This window comes from Phlebotomus papatasi, chromosome 2, assembly GCF_024763615.1.
Source record: "Phlebotomus papatasi isolate M1 chromosome 2, Ppap_2.1, whole genome shotgun sequence".
Lineage (NCBI taxonomy): Eukaryota > Metazoa > Arthropoda > Insecta > Diptera > Psychodidae > Phlebotomus > Phlebotomus papatasi.
In genome coordinates this window covers 82,628,799-82,655,083 of record NC_077223.1, presented here as the reverse complement: position 1 = coordinate 82,655,083, position 26,285 = coordinate 82,628,799, and the positions used below count along the sequence as shown (strand labels likewise).

The 26,285-nt window shown below is 33.2% G+C and overlaps 1 protein-coding gene across 2 annotated transcripts in view; it reads left to right on the top strand.

Annotated features, from left to right (window-relative positions):
* LOC129804672 (amphiphysin) overlaps nucleotides 1–26,285 on the top strand; it is a 71,432-nt gene that overhangs the window by 5,618 nt on the left and 39,529 nt on the right. Inside the window, exon 1 of one of the 2 annotated variants that reach the window (XM_055852200.1) lies at nucleotides 4,695–4,820. The exons of the other annotated variant lie outside the window; for it this stretch is intronic. Within the exon in view, the coding sequence (XP_055708175.1) occupies nucleotides 4,752–4,820 (69 nt within the window). The 5' untranslated portion in view covers nucleotides 4,695–4,751. Of the gene's footprint in view, nucleotides 1–4,694; nucleotides 4,821–26,285 lie in introns of those variants that run through there. 2 annotated transcript variants of the gene reach the window in all.

Sequence of the window (26,285 nt, the reverse complement as noted above, 5' to 3'; positions counted from 1 at the left end):
TCCCATCATCAGAATTGGAAACTGCGAAATTCCTTATGAAGATAACTATAAGTTCCTAGGAATAATACTTGACAGAAAACTAACATTTAAAGATCACATAAAAACCCTCAAAAAGGCATGCAACCAAAGGCTTAACATACTACGATGTCTATCAGGAACAATATGGGGATCACACAGGAAATCTCTAAAACAAATCCACCAAGCATGGGTAATTTCCAAACTGAACTATGGAATGGAGGTATATGCGGGAGCTTCTAAAAATACACTGCAAAATTTGAACAGTGTATATGTTGGAGGTTATCGTATTGCAACCGGGGCCTTTAGAACCTCACCCGTAAATAGTATTTTAGCTGAATCCGGAGCTCCCCCGATTCACGTATATAGAGAAAATCAGTGCATGAAAACCGCCGGTAGAATTCTCTCCAACTCTGGTACCCTCGCTCACAACGAAATTAAAAATTCTACTTCATTTGATACCTGGAGAGGTTCCTTTGGTTCTTCAATATCCTCTCTGAAAAGGTATTTGGATAACCGAAATCCCGTCTCAGAATCCTCAGATAGGGCCTCTCCTTGGTTGCTTGATCACAACTTAATAGACACCAGCCTTACATCAGAAAAACTAAAATTGGCACCTGATATAGAAGTACGAGGTCGTTATCGGGAGCTGATAGAAAAATACGGACACCTTTACACCAATTTCCTCTACACGGATGGTTCAGTCCTGGAGTCAAGTGGTGGTTATGCTGTCACAACAGAAACGGATGTAATTGTCAGTGGGTCATCAGACGAACATTGGTCCATCTTTGAGTTAGAGGCCTTAGCTTTACTCATGGCAACAAAACATATTACACAAACGTCTGACGAAAGGTGGATTATCTTCACGGATTCACTTAGTTGTCTTTTGGCGATCCAAAATATTAGAAATTATCATCCACTTATTGCATCCACTCGCACCAACTTAATCAAAACAGGTGGTAGAATTATGCTCGCTTGGGTTCCTAGTCACAAGGGTATCCCTGGGAATGAAAAAGCAGACATGGAGGCGAAGAGGGCGGCTGGGGAAGAAAGCTCTATAATTACTGATATTCCCAGGAGAGGGATAAACTCCATTATCTCAAAACATTCTGATGTAAAACATTCTGAATGGCTACAGAGGGAAGTTCATGGCTTCATGGCAACACTTTCCCCAAACATCAAAGGACCTCCATATGCTTTAGATGCATCAAGGATGGAAAATACTCTAATAGCCAGACTCAGAATTGGGCACACTCGACTGACCCACAAATATAAAATGGAGAGAAACAATCCACCTATGTGCGATGTATGTCATGAAATCATAGATGTCCCCCATTTGCTTAATATCTGTCGCAAGTATACTGGACAGAGAGATTCTATTCTAGGGAGCCAGTCTGTACAAAATTTGCTTTGTGACCCATTGGGTCATAAGAAAATTGTTCAATTCGTAATGGAGATCGGTTTACACAAAGAGCTATAACACAACCACAGACTGCTCCGACGGGTCGACCGGGTGGTCTGTGGTCATGTAAGCTCAACACCAAAATTAAAAAAAAAAAAAAAATAAATAAATAAATAAATAAATAAATTTAAAAAAAAAAATAATAATAATAAAATAAAATAACATAAAATACAATAATAATATAATAATAAACAATCAAGATTCTACATACACACTAAATCTTAAAAAATGCACAAAATTCATTAAGCACTCAAAACCAAAGGCGATATTAACAAAGCCTTAAAAGTTTAATAATAATAATAATAATATAATGAGCATATTCTTATAGGAAATTTACTGCTCTACAACATTGCAGAAGACTATTTTCCTCTATCTCGAAAGAAATGTGATTTTCGAATCATTTTCTAAAAGTCGATTTTGTGGAGATTCTCAAAATTGCTGGGGCAAATTTTGTTAGTCTTCGGATAATTTGTGACTTTACTCTCGCAAACGTTAAAAATATCAAATAAGGGAAGAGTACCACGGATCGGAATGTTAAGAGACATGCTCGTTATTTAGTTGAAAATATAAGCTTCAAAATACTTTTTAGTATTTTTGTGTATGCTAATCGATACATTAGTGATCCATTCAACTATATCTGTGCATTTGAATTTTAAAATTTTAAAACAAATTAATAAAAAATAGTTGTTATTGCAACTAAGTACTCTGTACCTCGGATCGTCACAAATTTAATCCAGGTGTCTCACGGAAAATTGGTTTTAAAAATTAAATCTGAACTAATGCCCTGCATTCTTGTGAGAGTTAAATTGTAAAAAGTAGCTAATAATTTTTAAAAATTAATTTGAATTGGTGCGACAATCTGATAATAACCTGACGATCCGAGGAACACTGCCGATCGCTGGTGCTCTTCCCTTAGATATATTTTTATAGGAAATTTATTCCTCTACAACTTCTTCGAAAATAATTTTTCTCTATCTTAATGAGAAATGTGCTTAAATTGAACTAATCAATATTGATATTTTCTGTAAGCCAAATATTCCAAAACTAGGGCTCAAAATGTCATTATTTTTTATTTTACATAATCATTCCTCGAATCCCTTGAAACTTTGTATGTTTAAGAAGGTTCATGAAGGCTATCTATAATAAAAATTTCAAGCCTCAGTCTCTTTTATTTTAGAAAATAGTGAAATTCGATTATTCGGCTCTTTTATAGATCAATCCTTAAAAAATGTATAAAATTTAAAAGAAACATGTAGTATTTTCATGAATGCAGCGAATCGGGAAAGGAAAAACTACCCAAACACAAATTTTAATCTTATCTTAAAAAATCGACTAAACATATTTTTTCTCTGATAGATATGCTATTCTTGACGGTTAATGAGATATTCTTTTGCAAGTAACTATACGATCGTATGAATTTCATCGGTATGAATTAGAAGTGATGAAGAAATAGAATTAAAAAAGTAGCTTAATTCTCTTTTTTAGTTTAGAATTTAGTATACAATATTAGGTAATGAGTAATTTAACCTTTGAAGCATTATTGGAAATTCTATAGAAGATTAATTTCAAGCAAAAGCACAATACTCGGTATACTTCTTTGTTATACTATTTTAGTTTTGTTTACCAACGCTTCGATCCTGGATGAGATCTTGTTCATAGTAGAACAAATAAGCAGACCGAGATTTCCTCTTTAAATTCAACTATACTTATACACGGTTGTAATCCAGCATTGATTTTAGCAATTATTTTCATAAATTCGTTAATTTGTAATACAATTAAATACATTAAATTTAGTACAATTAAATTTGAAGCCAATTGCCTATTTGTTCGAGGGAATTTTCGTAGTAATTTCTGTTGGTACGGCAATTAAAAAAAAAATAAAGTAATCGTAATCTTAAGAAAAGTAATCATAAAAAGTAATATTTTTTACTTTTTAAACTAATCTTTAATTTTTAAAGCTTTGGCTGTGAATGAAGCAATTAAATGAATTTAAGTTTGAGAATTGTTATAGAAGAATAGCAAAAAAACGAGAAGGTAAAAAGTCATTTACTTAAGGGGGAGTTTGAATAACAAACAAAAATGTTCTGATTTTATGATATTCGTTTTTTTAGGTTTTACTTTGAAATACAATTATAATGGCGCTGACACACCTTTTCAATTGAGTGAAATTCAATCGATTGAAATTTGACCTCTTACACTTTCAAACTGAAATAAGATATGTTTGTCTCTTTCTGTCAAATGAAAATTGAATTTCAATCTCATTTTCAATTTCAATTTTAAATTTCATTTGGCAGAAAGAGACAGCTATATCTGATTTTTATTTGAAAGAGAAAGAGGTAAAATTTCAATCAATTGAATTTCACTCAGTTGAAAAGCTGTGCCAGCGCCATAAAAATTGAGACGCTCCAGCGAAGTACTCATTAGTCCGCTATTTTGGAATTTTTTTCTTGAAAAAAAAAATTAATTTAAGCACTTTAAACACAGTAGAGTCTCAAATCTGAATCTCTCAAATTCGAACGCCGTTTGGATTCAAAATGTCAATTGTGAGGTTATGTTAGAAAATTCGTATTCTTGGTGAATGAAAATCATATTTATGTGCTTCTTCCTGAATGTTTACATACATTATGGTCGTGTAAAATGAAAAGGAAGTATGTTACCACTAAGACTTGCGAGAAAGTACGGGAATTTGATTCAAAGTACAATTTAATCTCACACAAATTTCGTTAGTTTTGAAAAAATCGTTCGAATTTGAGAGGTGAGAAATGTCAAAAATACCCCTCCGAGCGTTCGAATTTAGGAGACTCTACTGCAGAGGCGTGCAAGAACCATTAAAACCGAATAAACGTCAAATGAAGCATGTACGTCAATGGTTAAAACGCTACCAGAACAAACTTATTTTGACGTTCATTCGGTTTTCAACGGTTTTTGCACACCTCTGCTCTACTGTATACTTAAAATTTTATGAAGTTTAGTTGTTTCCTTCTACAAAAAATTTGTTGAAAACAGCGTTGGTCTTCTAATTCAGGCTCCTTCTCAAAATATGTACAAGAAAATGAATTAGTGAGCCGCTGAATTTTAAATTTTTATAATTTTAAATCTGCAAATGAAATTTTTGATGAGCTAATGGGTTAAGACGCCGCATGATTTGTATGGCTCATAGCTACATATGATTTCTCCCCACTGAGCAAACTGAGCAACCATCTCAGTTGGCATTTTCACCACTCGCAGTGTTCGCGTCAGTGGAATTTGGGTGAAGTTGTCAGTCGGTGCGAAAATGGCTGAAAGTAAAGGTGTGTTGTTAGCAAAGTCCGTACAAAAACACGCAGGTCGTGCTAAAGAGAAGGTAAGTGAAGTGGAAAAGCTGTTTAATGCAATTACAAAAGTAAGCTGATACCGCAAAAAATGCATTTTGCGGAGGAGGCGCCCGGAAAGTGTGAAAAATGTTGACAGGTGATGGAATTTGGGGCGCGCACTTTGGCCCCTTTTTCCGGGGCCATGAGATCCCGCGAAGGAAAGAAAAATTGAATGAAAATAGGGACAAAATCGTGAATGTGGGAAGGACAATATTCTGTGTGCGTGAGTGTGGTGCAGAAAAAGATGAGGCCAGAAAATTCCGATGATGTCGTGTCCACTGTGGGTGGATATAAATAGCTCAGCTCTTCTCCAAGAATAACACTTTTCACCCTGCACATTGCCCTCTCACTCATCTCTGGCTGCCACACCATAAATCCCCCGCATTCGGGGCACAAACTCCTCTTCGGGATGTGGCCAGGAGATGGGCCTATTGAGAGCATTAAATGAACTTCCTGACTTTCCCTCAGACATTTTCAATCTCAGAATTCAATGGGTTCCCACCAAATTTCTCTGGCTCTTGAGTTGGCCAACACAATACCCTCATCTCTCTGGGGCCTCTGGAAGAGTGAGGAGTTGGTACCCTGGGGAAGTGTGTGTGTGAAAGAGTGAGAGGAAGCAACGTGGAATGCAGAACTTGAAGCTGTTGACCTCCTCAGAAATGTGTGTAAACCAATAGGAGAGACACTGTGAGAAAAAGTGCCCCCAAAGACACTCTCTAAAGAGAAGCCAAAGCACATTCCGACAAGACATTCAAGTGCCCAGGGAGAAAATAAAACACTCGATGAGGGAGATAGTTTTTTGGGTCTTCACACCCTTTTCCTAATGGACTATCCTAGTTCAGTGGGTGAACTTCCTTTGGGGTCACGGTCGGTTATTTCTTTAAAAATTTGAATTTTGAGAGACCTTAGGTCACCTAGTGTTAGTTCTGAAAAGTTTGCTTATCCTACAAAGTTGCTAAAGTGAATTTTTGGTTTTTTTGATTTTTGAATTGTACTCTGATCTAAAAATATTTAATTATTAAAGAAAAATAGAGAGTTCATAACGTGAATTCTGAGAAGTTTTCTTGTTCCTTTAATCTGATATAAAACACTTTGATTTCTAAAAGACTATGCGAAATAATTTCGATTCTACTAAACTTTCTAAGAGAATTTTGAATTTAAGGAGATGTCAGCGCTTACAGTGTTTATTCTGAAAAGTTTTCTTTATCGCAAAAACCATAAAAAATCTTAGAGATTCTTTTGGCTTAAATTTTTAATACTGGTTGGAACTTTGTTGATTTCTGTGAGACTATATAGCGTGGTTTTGTTGATTCTAATAGATTATTTTAGGGAAATTTTGAATTTAGGCAGATTCTAGAATCAGCACACCTAGTGTTCATTCTGAAAAGTTTTCTTGTTTTGTAAAGTTGCAAATCTTGAATGTTGTCTTCTAGTTAGAATATTCTTCTGTTTTTGGGCTCTGTTGAACCTATATATTGAAATTGTATGAAAACATTGAATTTAGAGTGATGTCAAAGTTCATTCTAGGAAGTTTTCTAGTTCCCTAAACCTGTTGTACTTTTCATAGAATTCATTTTCTCTCAAATTTTGATTTTTAATAAGATATTTGATGATTTTTTAGCCTATTTTACACAATCCTGATATAGAATTCATTCTGATTCCTTAAAGTTAGATATATTTTGAAATTTTGACTTAACACATAGTAGGGTAAAATGAGGTAATTTGGAACCATTTACAATTTGGAATATTTGAGATTTTCTCACAGTTTCAGATGAGCAAAGAGAAAATAAAGACAGTGAAATAGAAGAAAAAGACAATTAAATTGAAAAGGAATAGCATTTCTCTAATCTCTCTCTTTGAATCTCTAATTGTGCTATCACACTAGGTTTTTTTTTTCAATTTGTAAATTCAAATTAATTTTCAGATGTGTTATTTTCCAATAAAAACAAATTGAATTGATAATTCTGCACTTATTTATTAATAAAAACTAATACTTGGTCCAGAAAAACCTGTTTAAATATGTTAAAATAGCATAAATGTGGTTGCTCAAATAAATTTGAATTCAGCAAATTAAAATGTTAAAATTGCTCATTAATTTCAATTTTATTGCAGTTAAACAAGTAGTCTTTTGAAGAAAATTGTTCTTATTAAATTTATTTACTCGTAATTAATATTATTTGTGGCGAAAATATATGATAAGTACAGTGTTTTAGTGATAAACTTGCATGAAGTGAATTTAAGTATTGGGAGTAATTCATTAAGTTCCTCCAGAGCCATTCCAAGGAAATTGTTTGTTATGTCGAGAAATTTCATTTGGGAGTTGGGACGACTTCATACAGATTTTCAATAAGACTGTATGAGAGTCGCTGCATGAGCCTTTTGCCTACAAATCTTTTTTTTCTGGCTTAGGGGATCCTTCTGAATAACAGATAAGTGACTTATAAGACATTTTAAGGTCTATCACATTTTCCGGAGTCATTTACAATCAAAAATCTCTCGGCACTATTTAAAATTGAGCAAATTTCTTGCAAAATGTGTCCTGACTGTGACTCTTAATGCTCAATTGGCTCAATTGAATTTAAAATTAAAACGTGAAAAATCCTAGTGTGATAGCACCGTAAAACAGTGAAAAAATCTCAAATGTCCCAAATTGTAAATGGTTCCAAATTACCTAATTTTACCCTACAAAGCGGTTTTTCATCCAAAATATGATTTCCATATTTAGACGATTTTTTTATGGCTCCGGCAATTCGTCTAAATCAGGAAAATTTCATGTAATCGAAATTTACATCCTCTTTCTTTCTCAAACATTGTGCATATGTCTATCCCACTCTTTCGAACTCTTGTTTTTCTTTTGAGCATCACACCGAATTAAATTTACAGTAGAGCCTTCTAAATTTGAACGCTCGGGGGGTAATTTTTGACATTTCTCACCTCCCAAATGCAAACGATTTTTTCAAAACTAACGAATTTTATGTGAGATTGCATTGTACTTTGAATCAAATTCCCGTACTTTCTCACAAATCTTAGTGGTAACATACTTCCTTTTCATTTTATACGATCAGTAGGGGAATTCTGTAATTTTCGTGGCATTGTCACACGTGAGTTCGAAACCTGACAATGCCATTCGAACTTTTTTGTCATGGGAATTCTGTAATTTTCGTGGCATTGTTCCGCGCGAGTTCGAAAAATGACAATGTCCATCGAGCTTTTTTTGTCATATATCATATGAGTTCGGAAATGCAATTCACTGATTATTTTAATGAAATCCCTTTACTTAGTGATGTTATGCAAATACAGTATGTCTTCGTTGATTTGTTTAACAAAATTCATTGTCATTTGAATTGCCAGGAATCTTAAATCTGACGTCACGTGAGCTGAAATGAGAATGTCACGATTAAAGAATCGCATTATCGAAAAAGCTCTCCTAAGATTCAAACCCAATTTGTCATATGGCATTGCCACAGCGTTACAGAAGTCCCCTTTAGAATGTATGTATATAAATATTCAGGAAGACGCATATAAATATGATTTTCATTCATCCAAAACACGATTTTTTTTTAACAGAACCCCACAATTGACATTTTGAATCCAAACGTCGGTCGTTTGAATTTAAGAAACTCAGATTTGAGAGACTATACTCTACTTCAATCGAATTTTGTGTGCAAAAGAGTGAGATAGTTTATAAGCAAATTTTAAGAATATAAGTGTAAGGGATGTTAATTTTGATTTCATGACATTTTCCCGATCTCAAAGCCTTGCATTAGTGAATAAAATGGATCATAGGGATTTTTCTAAACCAAAATACTATAGCTGCGATGATTATCAATTACTCTCAGTGCAAAATGTCCGTCTCTTCATCTGCTAGACATTCGAGAGATATTATTGTTGTCGCGAGAGTGGACGAGGGAAAATATAAATAGACCTCTGGCAAGAGAAAAGTCTCAGCACTCAAAGGAAATTAATAGTCTGAGGAATGGTGGTTACGCGAGAAGAAAAATTTCAGATATCTAATCAGTTTTTGTCCAAGTGACGAAAGTATTTCAAAGTCGAGATTATGTCGTCTCAAAGCTAAAATTCCACTACAATCACAACACACAAAACACCTCAAAAGTTTTTAACAAAAAAAAGAATCAATTGCTGCACGGAGGGAATTGGAAATTTTCCAACAAATCTTCTTCTCCAAGTGCACTCAACATTCCGTTTTGGTATAAATTGGGACGCGGCCATTCCACAAATCATTCAAATATTTTTGAGGAAAATTCCCAATGGTCTTATAATCTCCAATAAAACCTTAAAAAATGTCGCTTTTCTTCAATTTTTTTTCTGTTTTGGAAGTTTGCTGAATAATCTCAACAGACATTATGCCCTACATGCTCTGGCCATATGGAGCACATTACCGAAATGTTTCAGGGCTTGATAACTCGATGACGTTAAGAGATTTTAACTATCAATCCCTCGGGCAAAAAACTTTCAAAAAGTTAGATGAGTTTTTTTTATACTTTTTATTAATTTCCTGATAAGAAACTGAAACCGTGAGAAAACATTGCTTTTTCCGCTTCAATAAAGCTGCTAACAAGACTTTGAATCACAGACAAAAAGGTCGAATTGGAAATGATGTAAGATCCGAGGATTCTCACTTGATTTGAAAACTCCTCACTCAGGTTTGCAAAAACTGCAGACAGTAGCTGAAAGTTTTAATAATGCTATTTCTTGTTTAAAACCTTGTTTAATTACTTTTTAAGACATTATATTCACATGTAATAAAAAATTTAATCCCATAAAATATTTCAATCACAACGTATTTTCCAATTGGCTAGAATTTCATTTCAAGTGCTTTCAAGGTCTAGTCAGTCTGATCAAAATTCACATCTTTTTCGTTCTCAAATGTTTAGCATATCTCTATCCTACTCTTTCGCAATCTTCTTCTTTTTTTAAATGTCACAACAAATTTAATTTAGTTTAATTTTAAGAACCAAAGAGTGGGATAGTCAAATGCAAAATGTTAAAAAAAGGGATGTCAATTTTGATTGTATGAAATTTTTCTGATCTAAAAGGTGTGCCGCAGACTTAATGACTCTAATACTATAACTATGACTATAATATCTGTGGTATTTTTTTTCTTTTTAAATAAATTAATGACCTATATTACGAATTGAGGTTATGCGGGAAATCACATAACCTAGTGAGTTAGACCTAGTTAGAGATGAAACTATTAAATTTCTTTCTTATTTTCTTTTAAATTTATAAATTTTTAAGGTGCAAAATGCGAAATGTTTGTTTTTCCAGAAATAAAAAAAATATTTACGTACTTATTCATTCGTGATAGGTTATATTAAGACATTAATTTTTTCTAGTTCAGAAAAAGTTCAATTTGACGAAATTGAATGTTTTACATTAAAACCGCCAACAAACCTAATTTGTCTATCTTAGGTTATAGGATATACAAATAATTTGTTAAATACTTTCGTTGAATCAAGAGATTATTTAAGAATTTATTTAAGTTCTAAGATGGCTAAAATATTTCACAAATTCAAAAATAAAACAAACAACATTATCTGGAGAATAAATATTTTGGTTTATCGATTGCTTTTTGAGGTTATGTCCAGCATAACCTCACATTTGTCTAGAAAAAAGATCGTGGCTAATACGAGACTAAACACTTATTGTTACGTAAATTATTGCTAAAAATGAAATTAATGATGGAGCTTGCTATTTTTTGTTACTTTCCAAATGTTGAACATTCTTTGCTGTTTGTTTATTTGGCATTTGCGTCAAACATCCGATCTAAAATCTTCATAATACCGAGAAGAACTATTTCAATTAAGAAAAAGGGCGTGGTCTTTCCTTAAAATGTCAAATAGTTAAAATAATGATAAAAAATTATTTCAAAAAATTTGTTGTATTTATTATTACTCAATTTTTTGAGGTTAGAGTAACATAAACTCACATCTTATGATAACCTCCTGGTCAGAAGGAGAAGCTCCATATTTAAACTGTTAAATTACGATAAATAGTTAATTTGAGAATTATCGGAAAACAATCAAATTTAGAGCCCTAAAAGATTGGTCCATATTTGGGAAATTCCACTGACAAACATCGACATTGACTGTCGATTCTGAAAAATTGAAATGAGGCTTGCACTTTTTGTAGCTAATATAAATTTTTTTATACTCACATTTTTGTATGAATGATACAATGAACCTAATGAATGGTCCAGTAATGTGATAAAGCCGTGATTCAGTAAATTTCACAGAGACAGATTTATCGATACTAATCTATTCGATAGTATCGAAAAGTTATTATTCCATCCCAGTGTTTACAACTACCCCATGTTTACTACTGCCCCAGTTTCTTATAAATAAATAAATTTATGATGAGAATTGCTTTCGTCTGAAAAATTTTGAAATTTACACATTTTCGAAGTCTCAAAAATTTTTTTGGAGGTGATGTTCGGCATAACCTCACTTAGCTAAATTATAGATTTAGTACTGGTAGATTTTCCAAGTTTGTGTTTCCAATTTGAATTTTGATGCACCCAGGTCTCTTGGGCTCATTACATCCGCATTTTCTTATCCGTCTTAATCTTTCGAAAAAGATAGCCCGTTCTGTATCACAGTTTCGTCTGTGTTTGCAATCTTTATCTTAATCTTAATTCTTGACTTAATCTCATTGTGAAAGTTGTAGTCGTGTTTTAGACCTAATATGAGAAATTTACGATAGTCTTAATGGCCAAATTAGAAGACAGTGCTTGCAGACAATATTTTTATAGAGGTTAGGTTAGACATAACCTAAACTTTGCGTTCCTAAATTCTCCTTCTATTGCAAACAATGTGGAAATTTTTAAATCTCAGAATTTTCAATTATTCTATTTTAAGTAATAAATGTATCGGTCTAATTAAAGAATCCACATACGCAAATCTCTGACATTCAAGAAGCAGCTTCTCCTTTTTAATAAAAAAAAACGTTCAGCATTTGAATTTTTACATTAATTAGCACAGCTCTTCCAAAAATGGTTTTACCACACAACAACAACAAGAAAAGTTATCAACAATTCGTATAAAATTATCATTTATAGGATATGGAGAAGAGTATAGAAGTTATGTTAAGCGTGGTGGTTATCTGTGCTTAAATCCATTGAATGCCAGTGAGTCAAAAAATTTCATTAAGATTCCGTAGATAAATAAGACACTTTACCGACAAATGTATCTTTCTGTGAATACTCCTAAAAGCAAAGAATTTTCCACGTGGTTTCTCGCAATAGCTTAATCGCTGAATTTATGGATGTTGTCGACGTCACGTGAAATTGTTTGCTTGCCTAATGAGAATTATTTTTTGGGTGTGAAAAAACAAGTTTTTGGGGGGCGATAGAGATTAAGAAATTAAATTAAGAAAAAAAATAACAAAGTTGCTGGCAGAGGGGAAAGGTTGCGAGCCACTGGCCTGAATAATATTGAAATCACTTGTTGAGTGTTTGAGGGTATAGCTAGCGATATAATGAAAGAAGTTTTTGACTTATAAATCTCTCGTGAGGCATTGCATATTGGGAATGAATGAAGTCATCAGATTTCTGTGGGTTGATCATTTTTCTCGCCAACATCTGTCTCTCCTACTCTCTCATTCTGGATATTATTTTTCTCTCTGGGTTTTGTGACTCTTTTCACATGGTTTTGCTGGTTAGATTGGAAATTTACATAAATTGCTGTTTGTATGGGAAAAATGGGGGAGCAAAACATTGTCTCGTTAGCAAGAACGAGAGTTTTTTCAAGGACCCATGACTATCCCATTTGGGTATTTTTTTATTGCTCGAACTCCCGGGGAGTGCAATACAGTAGACTCTCGCTTATCCGTGGAACGGGACCGAAATGTCACACGGATTTTGAGAGTGATACACATCAAATTGTTTGAAATCTAACGTTTTTTTTTGTTTACATTGCAAATCTATGGAGTGAATTCTGATCTTACTGAATCGACATTCTCTCTAAACATGCGTACTGTCCAAAAAAGTTACAATGAGAAAGAATTAACAATAGATAGAGCACATTTGCTTTAACAAAAAAACCCAAAACGGGTAAAATATGTCAACAAAATTTTTAAAATTCAACTGTCTCACGGATTTTTTTATGTCATCCGGAAAAAGAGTCCACGGATAAGCGAGAGTCTACTGTACTATAATAACCTCAAAATTTTTGTTCTCCACTGCCAAAGGAGTCGTATTTTATTATAATTCTGTTAATCAAATGTTTTGGTAATAAATTACGTACCACTGTGTGACTATCTCTTTAATCCATTCGTTATAAGATCTGTATGGGCAAAACGGTTGGAGATAGCGAGTTTGGGTCTTAGAGAACATCCTTTCACTAAGTCGATCTAGGAATCAATTATATGACCTTAATATTCTTCCCAAGACTTTAGAAATGTTTCTCAAGGTCAAATGTCAAGGTGAAATAATTCGTTTTGGGTTATCTCGGAAACGGCTCAGTTTCTTTCTTAGATGTGTTTAGGGATTGTTCTGATGAAATTCCGTCCATATACGCACATAGCAATGAATCATACTCTGAAATGGGTTTTCAAGGTCAAATGTCATGATCAAAATATTGGATTATCCCCCAAAATCGCTCCAATGATTTCCCTCGTTTTTGAGTATGTTCCTACACTGAGAAAAAAACGGGGGTGCGATTAACTTTTTTTTCCTCATAACTTTAACATTTTTTAGGTGTAAAAATATATCAACATTTTTTAATGTTAATTTTACACCTTTTTAAGATTAAAATTAACATAAAAAAGTGTAACTTTAACCCCTAATACACCTAAAAAGCATAATATTTACACCGATTTCGGATCAATACTGCAGGGTAAAATAAACATTTCCGGTTTCAAGAAGACAATTGACCTTGAAACTTTCAAGGTCAAATGCCAAAATCTGGAAAACAGCTTTATCATTTTTTCAAATGTTTGAATATGTTTTGAAGCTTATTAAGAATGAAGAAATTTATATTTTGTATCAATAGGGATAAGAGAAGGGTACTAAAGAGGGCTGGAAATCCTTGGACTGACAGGTTGTCCATTGTATTAGGGGAAAGTGGGGCACCATTGGAATAAGGTTTTTTCTCTTATTTTTAAATGGAACTGAGCCTTATGCCCAACGCACAATAACTTTTGTTTAGTAAACATGTTTTTGACATTTCAATGAGAGCGAGTGAGATCTAGATCTAGCCATCTCGCTCATTCTCATGGGAAATTTTGAAAACATGTTTACAAACAAAAGTTATTGTGCGCTGGCCATTATCATAACGTAATTTAACATCACTATTGGTTTGATGAGCTAAATTATATCATGTGAAAGTCCAGCTCCAATTAAAAATAGGAGACAAAATTCATATTTCAAAAGTGAATTTTTAAGAATTATTCGTTCCTGTTTTACCAATTAACTATTGCAAACTGCGTTATTTCATATTTAATCTATTTAATCAATTATCCGTAGTACAACTGATTAAATATGCATGGCGATCTGGGGAACAGTGTGCATGTTTTGCAATATTTATTACCTATTTCTTATTATTAATTTCTGTAAAAAGTAAAAATTCAAACGTACAGAAATAGTTAAATGAATGACTAAATGTACGAATTGTCATATACAAAAGTACAAAATAGTGTTTTGAAACTTCAAGGTCAAGTTCAAGGTCAAATGACAAAATCATTTTTTGTATTGTCTCAATATCAGTTTATTTATTTTCTTTTCTTTATTTTATTATGTGTTTCATTGATATATTATTTAGGCTAAAGCTTTATTATTCTCATTGAATTACTATGGTAACCATGGTAAACCTCGTAGACATTTTCAAGGTCAAATGTCAAGGTTAAATGTGTTGCCCTGGGCCCTAGAATAACCAATTATCCACTTCTAGGGGCCCACAGGACCGCATTTCCAAGCTTCCTGTTGCACGATTAAACGAAAAGACTGTCACGTCTCTCCACAAGCATGCTGTTTGTCGTTCATTTTCTTAAAGAGGGGGAAATGACTTGCCACTATCAAACTACAACGGTTGCAACTTTAATAGAAGAACTCACTTCTTCAAATGTTCTTTGAATTATTCCGAAAAAAATTTCAATATTTTCTTGATTAAAATTGTCGTTGTCCTTTATAAACTTTATAAAGGTTATTCAAGGTCAAATGTTAAAAGCCTATGGAGAGCCCATTTCTCTATCCTTTGGGACAAATTTAGATTCATTTGAAAGGTCTTTGAATCCTGAAGAAGAGCGAACTAGTGTTAACTAATTATTCGGGTTTTATATCTGGAATTCGATTCAGGGAGAGTGGGGTAGTTCCAGGTAGATGATGTTTATTTTAAGATTTATTTGTCAAATGTTTATTAACTATATTAAAAGTAACTAAGTCCAGCTGGTTTCCGAAATATTAATTTCTTTTCCGAAAAATTTATATTTACTGAAGCATTTCATCTCTGACACTACCCTGCCTTTTTCTACATCCTTTTCGACATTTTTGTTTTAAGTTTAATTTAATAATCGATTTGAATCGGTTATTTAGCGGATGAACTAAAAGGAATTTAGGCAATTGAAATAGAATCAATTTGCGGTACATTGTATTAAACTCCAGGAATGCTAGCATTCCGCAAAGTCTAGATCACTTCACCGCGTGTTTTACGGTGTTTGTTAATCACCTAAGAAAATTTTCCCATTTGTATGAGTGTGTTAATTGATAACGCCTTTTTCACGCAAATATTCTCCAAATTGCACGGATTTTTCTTATCACTAAAAATTACATTTTTTTGTGCTTCATGGTTTTTTTCTTCTGACTTGCTCTTCTTATCTGTAGTGCTATCGGACAATGAGAGAAAACATCCCGCATTCTGTATACTAAAACTTGATGAGTAATTTGTGAAATATCATCACATTTTTTCAGGTCCACGATAAACAATTTGCAAGTTTATAATGCCAAAGTTGTTGAGAAAATCAGAGAAATAGATACCTCAACACTTTCTCATTCCTCTTGTCACCAAATTAGCCATACTCTTTCTCCTAAGACATCTCTTAAGTATACAAGTTCGAAGTGAAAAAAAAAACTTGTTTTAGTTTTACTATAGGTATACAATTATACAAATTTTCACTATAGTTATTTCTTTTTCTCTCGCTTCATTTGCCATTGGAAGACAAAGACTCTGAAAATATTTTTAAAGAAGGCCCACGTCTCTGAGCATGATTTTTTTTTTTTTTTTTTGATAGACAAATGAGGAGGATTTTGATGGGAGTGGGCGGCAATTTTGGCTTGGAAGAAATCGAAATGTGTCTGTGGTTTTGGTGGCTTGCAATCCCACGTGGTTTTGTCCTGGAAATTGCCATTGATGGCTACCATAAAGTTATTTTGGAATCTTCTTAAATAGCTTCTTATACACTGCGAAAAATTTTAGTAGGGGATAAGATTATTGATTTGATTAGGCTTTTGAGATTATTGGAAAATTTGTAATACGCGACAGTAGCACGTATTTGATGGATTTCTGTTGTTATGGATCTATCATTTGTACAATTTTCAGAAGTAAAAACAGGAGGTGCTAGAGACCATTAAATTCTTTCGCCGTAATTTACCTGCGTACCTTTAAGGTTTTGAATAATTCCTAAAACTGAATTTAGGGAGAGGCTTTGATGGTTCGCACATACGTTACCTTATTCAAACACTGCATACTTTTCACATATTCCTTTATGTATCTCTCCTATGGCTTTATATTTTAATAGCTATAAATGCAAAATAAATAACAAACGACAACACATGACAATGACGTTTCATTTCGCCGTGAAAAATCAGAAATTTCTTCGGTTTTTGTTACTTTTTGCCCCATAATTTTCATAACTTTTTAACCCAAGTGGTCATTTTTAATAAAAGGATTTCTTGAGAAAAGAATCTTTGGAGAATGCTAAAACAGATATCGCCTTCGTACTCGAAAAATTTAAATCATTTGGGAAATATTCACCATTTCATAAATTTTGGAAAATAAATCGGTAAAAATTGATATGTGCTTTAAGGAAAATATTTCAAAAATGCGGCTAAAAATTTCAATATATTTTATTTTCTGAATTCCTTGTTCGAATTCTAAGAAACTTACGACATCGAAGAAGGTCCATGGAGGCTATCTTTTTTATCTTGGGAGATACAGTGCCCGCTTTGTAATTCGGATGATTGGGAGACAATATGACAGATGTCCGCTTCGTAATCCGGATGGATTTTTTGAATTTGTTCAACGTCTCGAAAATATAATATAAGTTTTTTTGTAGAACTAGAATAAAAGTTTTAGAGAAGATTAAAAAGACATAATTATAGAATTCTATGCTATTATATTTCATTTATTAAACAAAAACTTCACAAGATAATTCATTTTAATTGCTGAACACACATGCATACATGACCTCAAAATTATTTTAAAAGTAACCGTCGATACCGGATTACGCCGATCCGGATTAGAGAGCAGGCACTGTATTGAATTTTGAAATATTCGATTTGTGACTTTTTGCCCCAGTCTCACCCTATTATTGAATTTGTTTTATATGCAAAAGCATCTTCTTTGTTATAAAAATGTTTAGGAAAAAACGAAATTGGCGTAAAATACCACTTCGGACTATTAATTCATTAAAATTTAATTTATGTTCTACTGCAATTAAAGAAACTGATAAGAAATTAAACCTCTTTTGAACCATTCCTTGACAAATTGAGCTACATTTCTTGTTAAAAATCACATGAAAACTTTTGCAATTTCCATTTTGCTTAGCATATTACCATTATTTACCAAATTTCTACCAAGAGCTTTAGTTTCTTTTTGTGTCTGCAGAAGTTAAAATCTTCGATACACGAACAAGATAATGTAATTTTTGAATTGAAAACATTTTCTGATAAAATTGTCGAATGAAGTGCTGAAAAGCAAGTCACGTGCCTATCGCGTGAGTTTTCAATCAATTTTCCCTGAGATTCAATTTTCTTGACTCAGAGACCGATTTACGTGATAAAAAGTTCTATCTTCTCTTGCTTCTTTATTCTCTCTCAGCTTGAAGTGAATAGAAAAACAAGATCTACAGCATTGTGGTTTTTCCACATAACATTGAAAACATCATATTTGTTATATGATTTTGTATTATCTCAGTGATTTTTATTTTTGATTTTTCCATGGATGTTGGATGTCTCATTTTGGGAAAGATATGTAAATAAAGAGTAAGATATATTAAGAAATTTTATTGCTTTCCTCTTGGATTTAAGTGGAGAAGAAATTGCATAAAAACCGTTTGAAATTGAATGTAAAACGAAATAATTAATAAGATTATCCTTGAGATTGGTAATTGATGTTATATACTTTGCGGGAAGAGAAAGTTGAATAATTCTGAAATTAAACTGCACCATACGTATTTTTTAAAGTAGTTTTTTATCAGGCACACAATAAATTGAGGGAATTTAATTTCTAATAGCGTGAAATTTAGAACACGGCTTCCTGAAACATTATTATGTTTTCTCATGTTCAATTATTTGGTGTATAATGTCACGTGAGAGGGAGAGAGAGGTAGAGGTACAATTGTGAAAAGAGTGAAAGAGATACCACAAAGAAGATTAGGAGGAAAATTTTCAGAGTCTATGTTGTCATTGAAGTGGAGCAAATTGCAATCCATAGTAATTTATTTATAATTGAAGTGAACATTTTATAGTGCGGTTTTGTTTTTCTTTCCAAAGAAATTTCCTCCCTCCAGCCTTTGCCATCGCAAAGTCTTAACACCAAATTAACACTGCGTGTTACTTTCTAGCTAGTTTTGCGATTCCAGAACATTGCACATGGGCATTGATGTAGCATGAATAATCATTGTTCTTTTCTTATAAATACTCATTATTGCTCGAACTCAATGAGAGAGTTAATACACAAATCATTGCTTTGGGATGTGTTTAGGATATTCTGTTTTGGTTGATTGACAATCTCTTAGTACTAGCATGACAGTTGAATTACCTCTTGTCACTTAATAAACAGGTGACAATCCCTAGGATCCGTTATTGTACATTTGATAAACCCTTTGGCACTACTACGTTAGTAAGGTTTTCTTTTGTCTATTAAGGAACAGTTCGCAGTTTCTTCGTACTAACATGATAGTAAGTCTAGCTTCTGTCACTCAATTATCAGATGAAGCAGTTGACAGACTGTGCCGCCCTCAGTCTTATTCAAACACTTCCTATTCTTATAAAAGTCTATATTATTGTCAAATCTCCTTGTTGCCATTTATATCCACTCTCACGGAGCCATCTGTTGGTTATCACGCTTATCGTGTCCACTAACATGATAATGCGATCATTTTCTGTCACTCAATTATGTAACAGTTTTGATGCGCCTTTCGCATTTGTATAATAGTAAAGGCAGCTTTTGTTACTTATAGTTAAGTAATCATGGAACACGGTGTCACATTATTCCCGCTAGTTAACACTTATTTGGCCCTTGCATGATAGTTAAGTCATTTGACGTTATTCAACTATTAAGCATTTAAAAAAAAATTTGAAAAATCTATAAGAGTATGAAACTATCTCCTGTCACTAAACTTTGATAATCCATTTCATCTCTTCAAAATGAAAGAATTACAATTGTATTTTCTTTATATTTGTATTCATTGCAAATCAAGAGATACAAATGGACTTAGAACAATTTCATTTCGATGAGATTTTGCACTAGCATGGTAGTAAAGCTGAGCTCTGTCACTTAAGGACTACTGAATAGATAACAAAATCTAGGCAATAGTATGACAACTTTCAGTCACTCCAATTTATGAAATAACTGATAGCCCTTTGCCACTGGCATAATAGTAATGGACTCTACACACTAAAGACTTTTATGCCCATTTGACAGTTTTTCTCTTCAAAATGTTAAATATTTTACTGAACTCTCAAATATTTGACATTTTGCACTAGCATGATAGTAGGATATTTTGAAAATTCGAGCATTCAGTAAATCTACCTTCGCCATCGATTCTAATTATTTTATATTAAAAATCTTTCAACGATAAATTAAACGTTAATGATGAAAATGAGATAAAGAATATATGCTGAAGATTCTTGTCGCTTTTTCACGTGTGTTTCTCACAGGTATTCAATTATTATCTCATATTGTTTTGCACTGTTGATGTTTTTTTTTATACATAGTATAAGTCTCTGTGTATATCTGCATCTTTTTCAACAATTGCATGGATGAGCAAAAAAGGTGGAAAGAAAGATAGTAAAAAAAAATAAATAAGAAAAACCGATGAACACAGTAATAATTCACTCATTGCTTGCTGCCAAGCTATAAATAGGCTTTTGCCGTTTGTTTTAGTTATGCAATGCAGCCAGTCAGAAGAAGTATATTAAAAGAGGTCAAAGTAAATTAAGTTAGAATGGTACACAAGAAAGGATGAGGGTCCCAAGTGTGTGTAAATTGGGAATTTGTCAACCGAGTCTACAATAACATAAGCATTTCTTGATACTATTTGCTCAGTGTCTATCACACTCGCGGTTTATTGAACTTTTAATTTATTGATTGTTTGCAATTAGATTATGAATGACTCTGTGTGTATTTTTCAATTGAAATATCCATCTATCATGCTGCCAAATGATCTCTTGACGTTCAATTTCTCTCGGGAAATTTTTCATCCAATTTTCTTTCACTCTAATTAACTGAATTCGTTAGCAATTGGCATAGATTTATATTTCAATGCTAATTTACAGATTGATTATCTATTCATTATTTGAAAATGTGAATATTAAAATGAAAGCTATGACTTTTTAAATTTTTTAAATTAAAATTTCTTTGGTAGGGGGAGGCTTTGATCGTTCGCACATACGCTACCTTCAGACACTTCATATTTCTCCCATATTCCTTTATGAATCTCACATATGGCTATATATTGTAATAGCTAACCTTAAATCCCATCTTTCCTGAAAAAATTTAGAGTCTAATCCTTTTTTCCTAGTTTCAGGAAACAAAAAATAAAAACAGGTCCAAAACTGTAATTTTGCAGTGCAATATTTCATACGATTGTGCAGAATTAATATCACTTTTCTGAAAAACTACTATCACAAAGGGTAGAAGGGTTATTAGGAATCAGATTTATGTAAAAACCTTTTAGGCTGAACAGGCACTTTTTGTGGGTGGAACAAAATTCACAAACTTGACTCAGATTCATCGATCGCACATAGAAAACTGCTTCTTTCAGATATTTACCAGGAAACTTCATTTTAGATACGATCCCTCATATTCACATCTATTGTAATCTACCGATTTGATCCACCACTAAAAAGGAAAACTTAAAAATCGTAAAGTTGATAAACAAGAAGTAATTTGACTCAAATAGGCTGCAGTTGAGTAATTATTAAGCAATTTTGCATTTCTTTGATATAAAAATATTTTTCAAGCTTGCACAAACTGAATGTGCAATGAAAGAATCACATCTGCAATAAGCTCATACAGTTTACAACTGGTTTTTTGACAATCTTTGACATAACCTCACTATTGTGTTGTTTTGCATGACAAAGAAAAGAAATTGTCCGTGAGAAGCTGTTTTGTGAAAATTTTAGCTTGTTCACCTGCTGAAGCTCAATATCTGTGCTAAATCCCGATTCCTGCAGCTGCAGGAACAGAGAAATCTTCAATGATGCGCATTCAAACGTTTTTGTGCATATCCGGCTCCGTGGAGGAATGGTGGAATCTTGTGTGGTCTTCTCGCTTGCAGAGTTTTAGTCAATTTTTAGCTTTAAAAACTTATTGATTCGTGTAAATTTGGTGATATTTGGACTTTTTAAGAAAGTATTCATCAGATTTAACCGTTTCGGGAGTGAAATTCTCGTAGAACCAATCAAAAAAATGGTTTTTAATGTCAATAAAACATCTCTCAGAAAAGTTCCAAAAAAGTGATATTAAAATGTTTTATTCTATATAAAAATGGTTTAATCAAGTAGATTAGAGTTCCCTTTAAACAATGATGTGCAACTTTTAGTGTCCGGTGCAAAATTTACGGTGAAAATGGGGTGTTCAATGATGGCGTGAATCGTGTGCGATAATAGAAACTTGATTCATCTATCGGATAAATCGCCATTAAATTTTCATTTTCCTCTGGAGGAAAATCTGAGGATTTCCTGGAATTTTGTTTGGTGGGATTATAAACCTTATAAGTAAGACATTTTTTTGGCATAGTTGGAGAATCCATACAGTTTGCATGGTAGTCAGAAAAAATCACTGAACTTGAACATCATTTTTGTATGCGAAAGTTCAAAGCCTCCCCCTAATTGGAATATATAGGAAACTTTACAGTAAAAAGTTCAAAGTTTCCTTTTTATCATTTTGAAGGTATGGCAACTATATATCAATGACTCAAACTTTCCCTGGTATATTCAATATGACAAGACAAACTTCCAGCTGTTATCTCTTTTAGAGGTGCATTGCAATTACTTTTTAACAAGCAACATCTCAAATAATGGGCTAAGTACAATTTCATGTTTGTGCAGCAGATTTTTTATTTGCATAATTACATCAGAGACTTTAAATACATTTATTAAACTTCTAATTTCCTTTAGTTACAATGCAATAAATGAAACAATTAATTAGAATATCGCTGCAGGTACTTTCGAAAACTAGAGATTATAGTTCTTTTTAATAAGTTGATAACAGCTACTAGGGGAAACCTTTCAGGCTTCGCACACACTCTGGCTACGAACATTTCATATTTCTCCCATATTCTTTTAATGAGTTTGACCTATCTATGGCAATATATTTTTCACTCGATATAACCCAAAACTAGGACGAAAGTTCACAAGGACATTTTGTCCTTGTTCCCGGTGTTGATGTCTGGGATGTTAGTGTATTCAACAGTCCTAAACTGTCAACCGATCGCCACCTCCTCTTTGCAAAAATAAATCGTAACGAAGACCCTCCCGCTCTGCCTATTGCCCTAGACATATTTATACGACTTAAGCTGAGAGAGGGCCTAATGTAATGATAATCAAAATAATGTTTTGACTACACTGGTAAAAATAAAAGGGTCAAATTGACCCTTTTCCAAAGGATGGATCATATTTGACTCTTTGAAAGGGTCACCAGGTACCCTTCGAAAGGGTCACGGTTTTGACATCTATTTAATTCCGGAATAAACGAATAAAAAAACAATGAAAAAGTGATCTTTGGTGTTCGCTCAGATGAGAGAAATATGATATCAGTAATAAGTTTACAATAAAACATGATTATTTGTGATAAATGTGCATACTAAATTTCAAGAGATACAAAAGTGAACCTTTCAAAGGGTCAAATACGATCCATCCTTTTGAAAAGGGTCAATTTGACCTTTTTATTTTTACCAGTGTAAATTCCCATGAGTTTTCTATTAAGTCGTTTCTCGGCTTAAGCCGAGAGACGGATTAGTCAGAGTCTAATGTAAAGTAATCTAGTTATTATTTTGATATACTTACGTTAAGTCCTCTGGGCTTAAGTAGTAAGTGTGTCTAGGGCATAAGCGTAATGCCCTAGACACGCTTACGACTTAAGCCGAGAAGCGGCTTATCCTTAGGTCTGTCAAGGCCCTAAGAGTAAAGTGCAATAATTGGCTGAAATGTATAAGATGGAAGAGTCTCAAAGACAAAGGCGTTGTGAAAAATTTTGTGAAGGATGCACAGGAAACGTTTGAACAAAATCTATAATCTCCTTTCGAAATTAAGGCTGAATGAAACTGCTTTCAAGTAGTCATTTTAACCTCGGCTACATAAACTTGTGACGTTAAGCGAGTTAATATGACAAACAATGCGAAACGGTCATCTTGGTGGAAAACACCGGGAATAAAAGAAGTCGTTTGGAAGAAAAAGAAGGCTTAAAAGTTATACATACAACGCCAAGGATTCTGATTCTCACAATCTTTACGTTGAAGCGCGAAAAGCTGCATACGCAAAGTTCGCAATTAAAACCGCAAGAGAGGACTCGTGGAAACAGTCCAAAAGTCATGGCGCATGTGTGTTGCTCGCATGAAGTATACGATAAATGTGAAATTTATTAAAATCCAACTTTGACAGTGTTCTGAACACCCTGAAGTATCTTTTAGACAGCGTACGCTTAAAATCCAGTCCGAAACAATACCTAATATTATAAAGAAGTATTTTTAAAATGAAATTGTAAGCAAAAGTCTCATAATACTTATAATCTACACAATGATAACTTTTATTTTGAAAACATTTTTTTGACCCTGCCTATGAGAGTAAACGAGATGACTAGTCTAGATTTGATTCACTCGCACTGAAATGTCAAAAACATGTTTACAAAACAAATGTTTGAGTGAATATAGTAAGACTTCATATTCACTGAAACCATTTCTGCGTTGCCTTTAATATCACCGACGACAAAGCAGCAATGGAGCTTCGAAAAGTTTTCATAAATTAAATGGCAAAACTTTTAAATTTATGAGTTGAAACAAAAAACTGAATAACTAGAACAACGTAATTAATTTTGGAGACAACAACACAATAGTGATGTATTAACTTACATATATATTTTTAATGTTGTTTTTATAGTATAAATTTTAAAGTTCCGCAATTATGTACCACATGTCCAGATTAATTTGCAAGAAATTGTGCCAAATTTATACGACCTCTAAATCAAATTAATTGAATATTGGATCTTTTTTTCTGTGGGGAAAATAACTACAGAACGGTATAATAGCTGAGAATCTCGTTGACACTCCCGTTCTCTCTGCACACTATTTGGGTAATTGAATGTACAATTGAATGTCAAATATTTACCTCCTTAGTAGACTCATTGTAAAATATCGTGTATATGACTTTGGTATACATTTTGCACCACATCTTAAGGTCTCTCTCTCTTGGTTTATTATTATGTTGTTTGCTAACACTAAGTAATAACGTTTGATGTTCAAGCATTACATTGCTTCATTTGGAAAATTCACCTTGGAGGGGAATTATTTTCCCGAGGGTGACCAAAGTTCCCATAAGATCTTAGTGTCTGGATAGGGCACTCTTGTGTCTAATTAAAAACTCTCACTATAACTTCCTTCAGAGCTAATTTAAGGTATGATGGAGGAATGAAAGTAAACTCTTGAGCACGTTTTGAATTCATTGAGATCAATTTTAATGCGATGTGGGAGACATAAGCAAAAAAATTATTGTATGTATAATTTCGTTGAAGTTCTGGGTAAATATATGTGGGGAAATATGCAAATTAATTTAACAGTAAAATCAAAATATAAATGTAGTGTCTGTCTTGTGACCATGTATGCTCAGGCCAACGGTGACGAAGGTGTAGAGCTGAATGAAAAAAAAAAGAAACTGCAAGACGATTATTTAATTCCACTTAATTACATTCTCGAGTAGCATTAAATGTGCTTTAGTTACCCACTAATTGTTTTGCTTTTAGAGGTCTTTTTTTTCTGTGTGAAACATATTCTTCATCTCTTTGAGACACTTGGTTTGTGGGTAAAGTATATAGTGAGATAAATCAGTCACAACAATGGTTCCAATTTCTTTTGCTCCATACAGAGAGAAAATTGGCGTAAAAATCCAAGGGAAGCTTTAGTCATTACTTATAATATGTAATATATAATTCGTTTTTCTTCAATGAGGCGTGAATTTTATCTTTCATTTGCTGTCGTGCGAGCTAACCAAAAGTTCATATATTGCGAGTAGGACACACAAATTAAGGCAGAAAGGTGTTGAAGTAAGAGACACTTTGTAGATTGCTCGTAATCTTGTACTTTTGATTTAAACCTGACATTAACCATTTGAAAACGCCATCTATACGCGATTTATAAAGTCCCTATGTTAAGAAGATTCCCTAAAAGCATCATCAAATTTGTCCGAATCAAACTAGACGTCAAAGTCACGAAAGTATAGTCAGACAAACCAGAAATTTAGCCATAGACAATATCACTTATCTCGGACAACACACCAATTCCACTTAAGCCGAGACACTTTTCCCTTTTCTATAATAAACTTAATATGTAAACCTTAACTACAGGAATACGTTTGCAGTTATAGAGTAGGATAAAAATCCACATAAGCTATGCTTTGTGGATACTAGTTAATACTAAACCTTGTTTGTAATGTGTCAGGAACTGACTTGGCCATTAATGAGTTTTAGTCGTTTCTAGACTTTAGTCGTAGTTGTGTTAAGCACATAGATCATGTCATTCCACATTATCTATTGCCAGGGTCTACCGGCGTTGCAGCACCCCTAAGATTCCTAGGACTTCATTCCCTAATGTTCTTTCATCTTGTTCGTTCATATAGCTTCCTGAGCATTCTTTTTCTTGTGACACACGGCAAATGTGACCGAGCTAGCTCAGTCTTCTCTCTCGGATATTGACAACAATTTCGGCATCTCAATAAAGCTTCTCCATAGTTCATGAGTCACCCTTGTTCAGAATTACCCTGTCTTTGCCTCATAAAAAGGCCCATA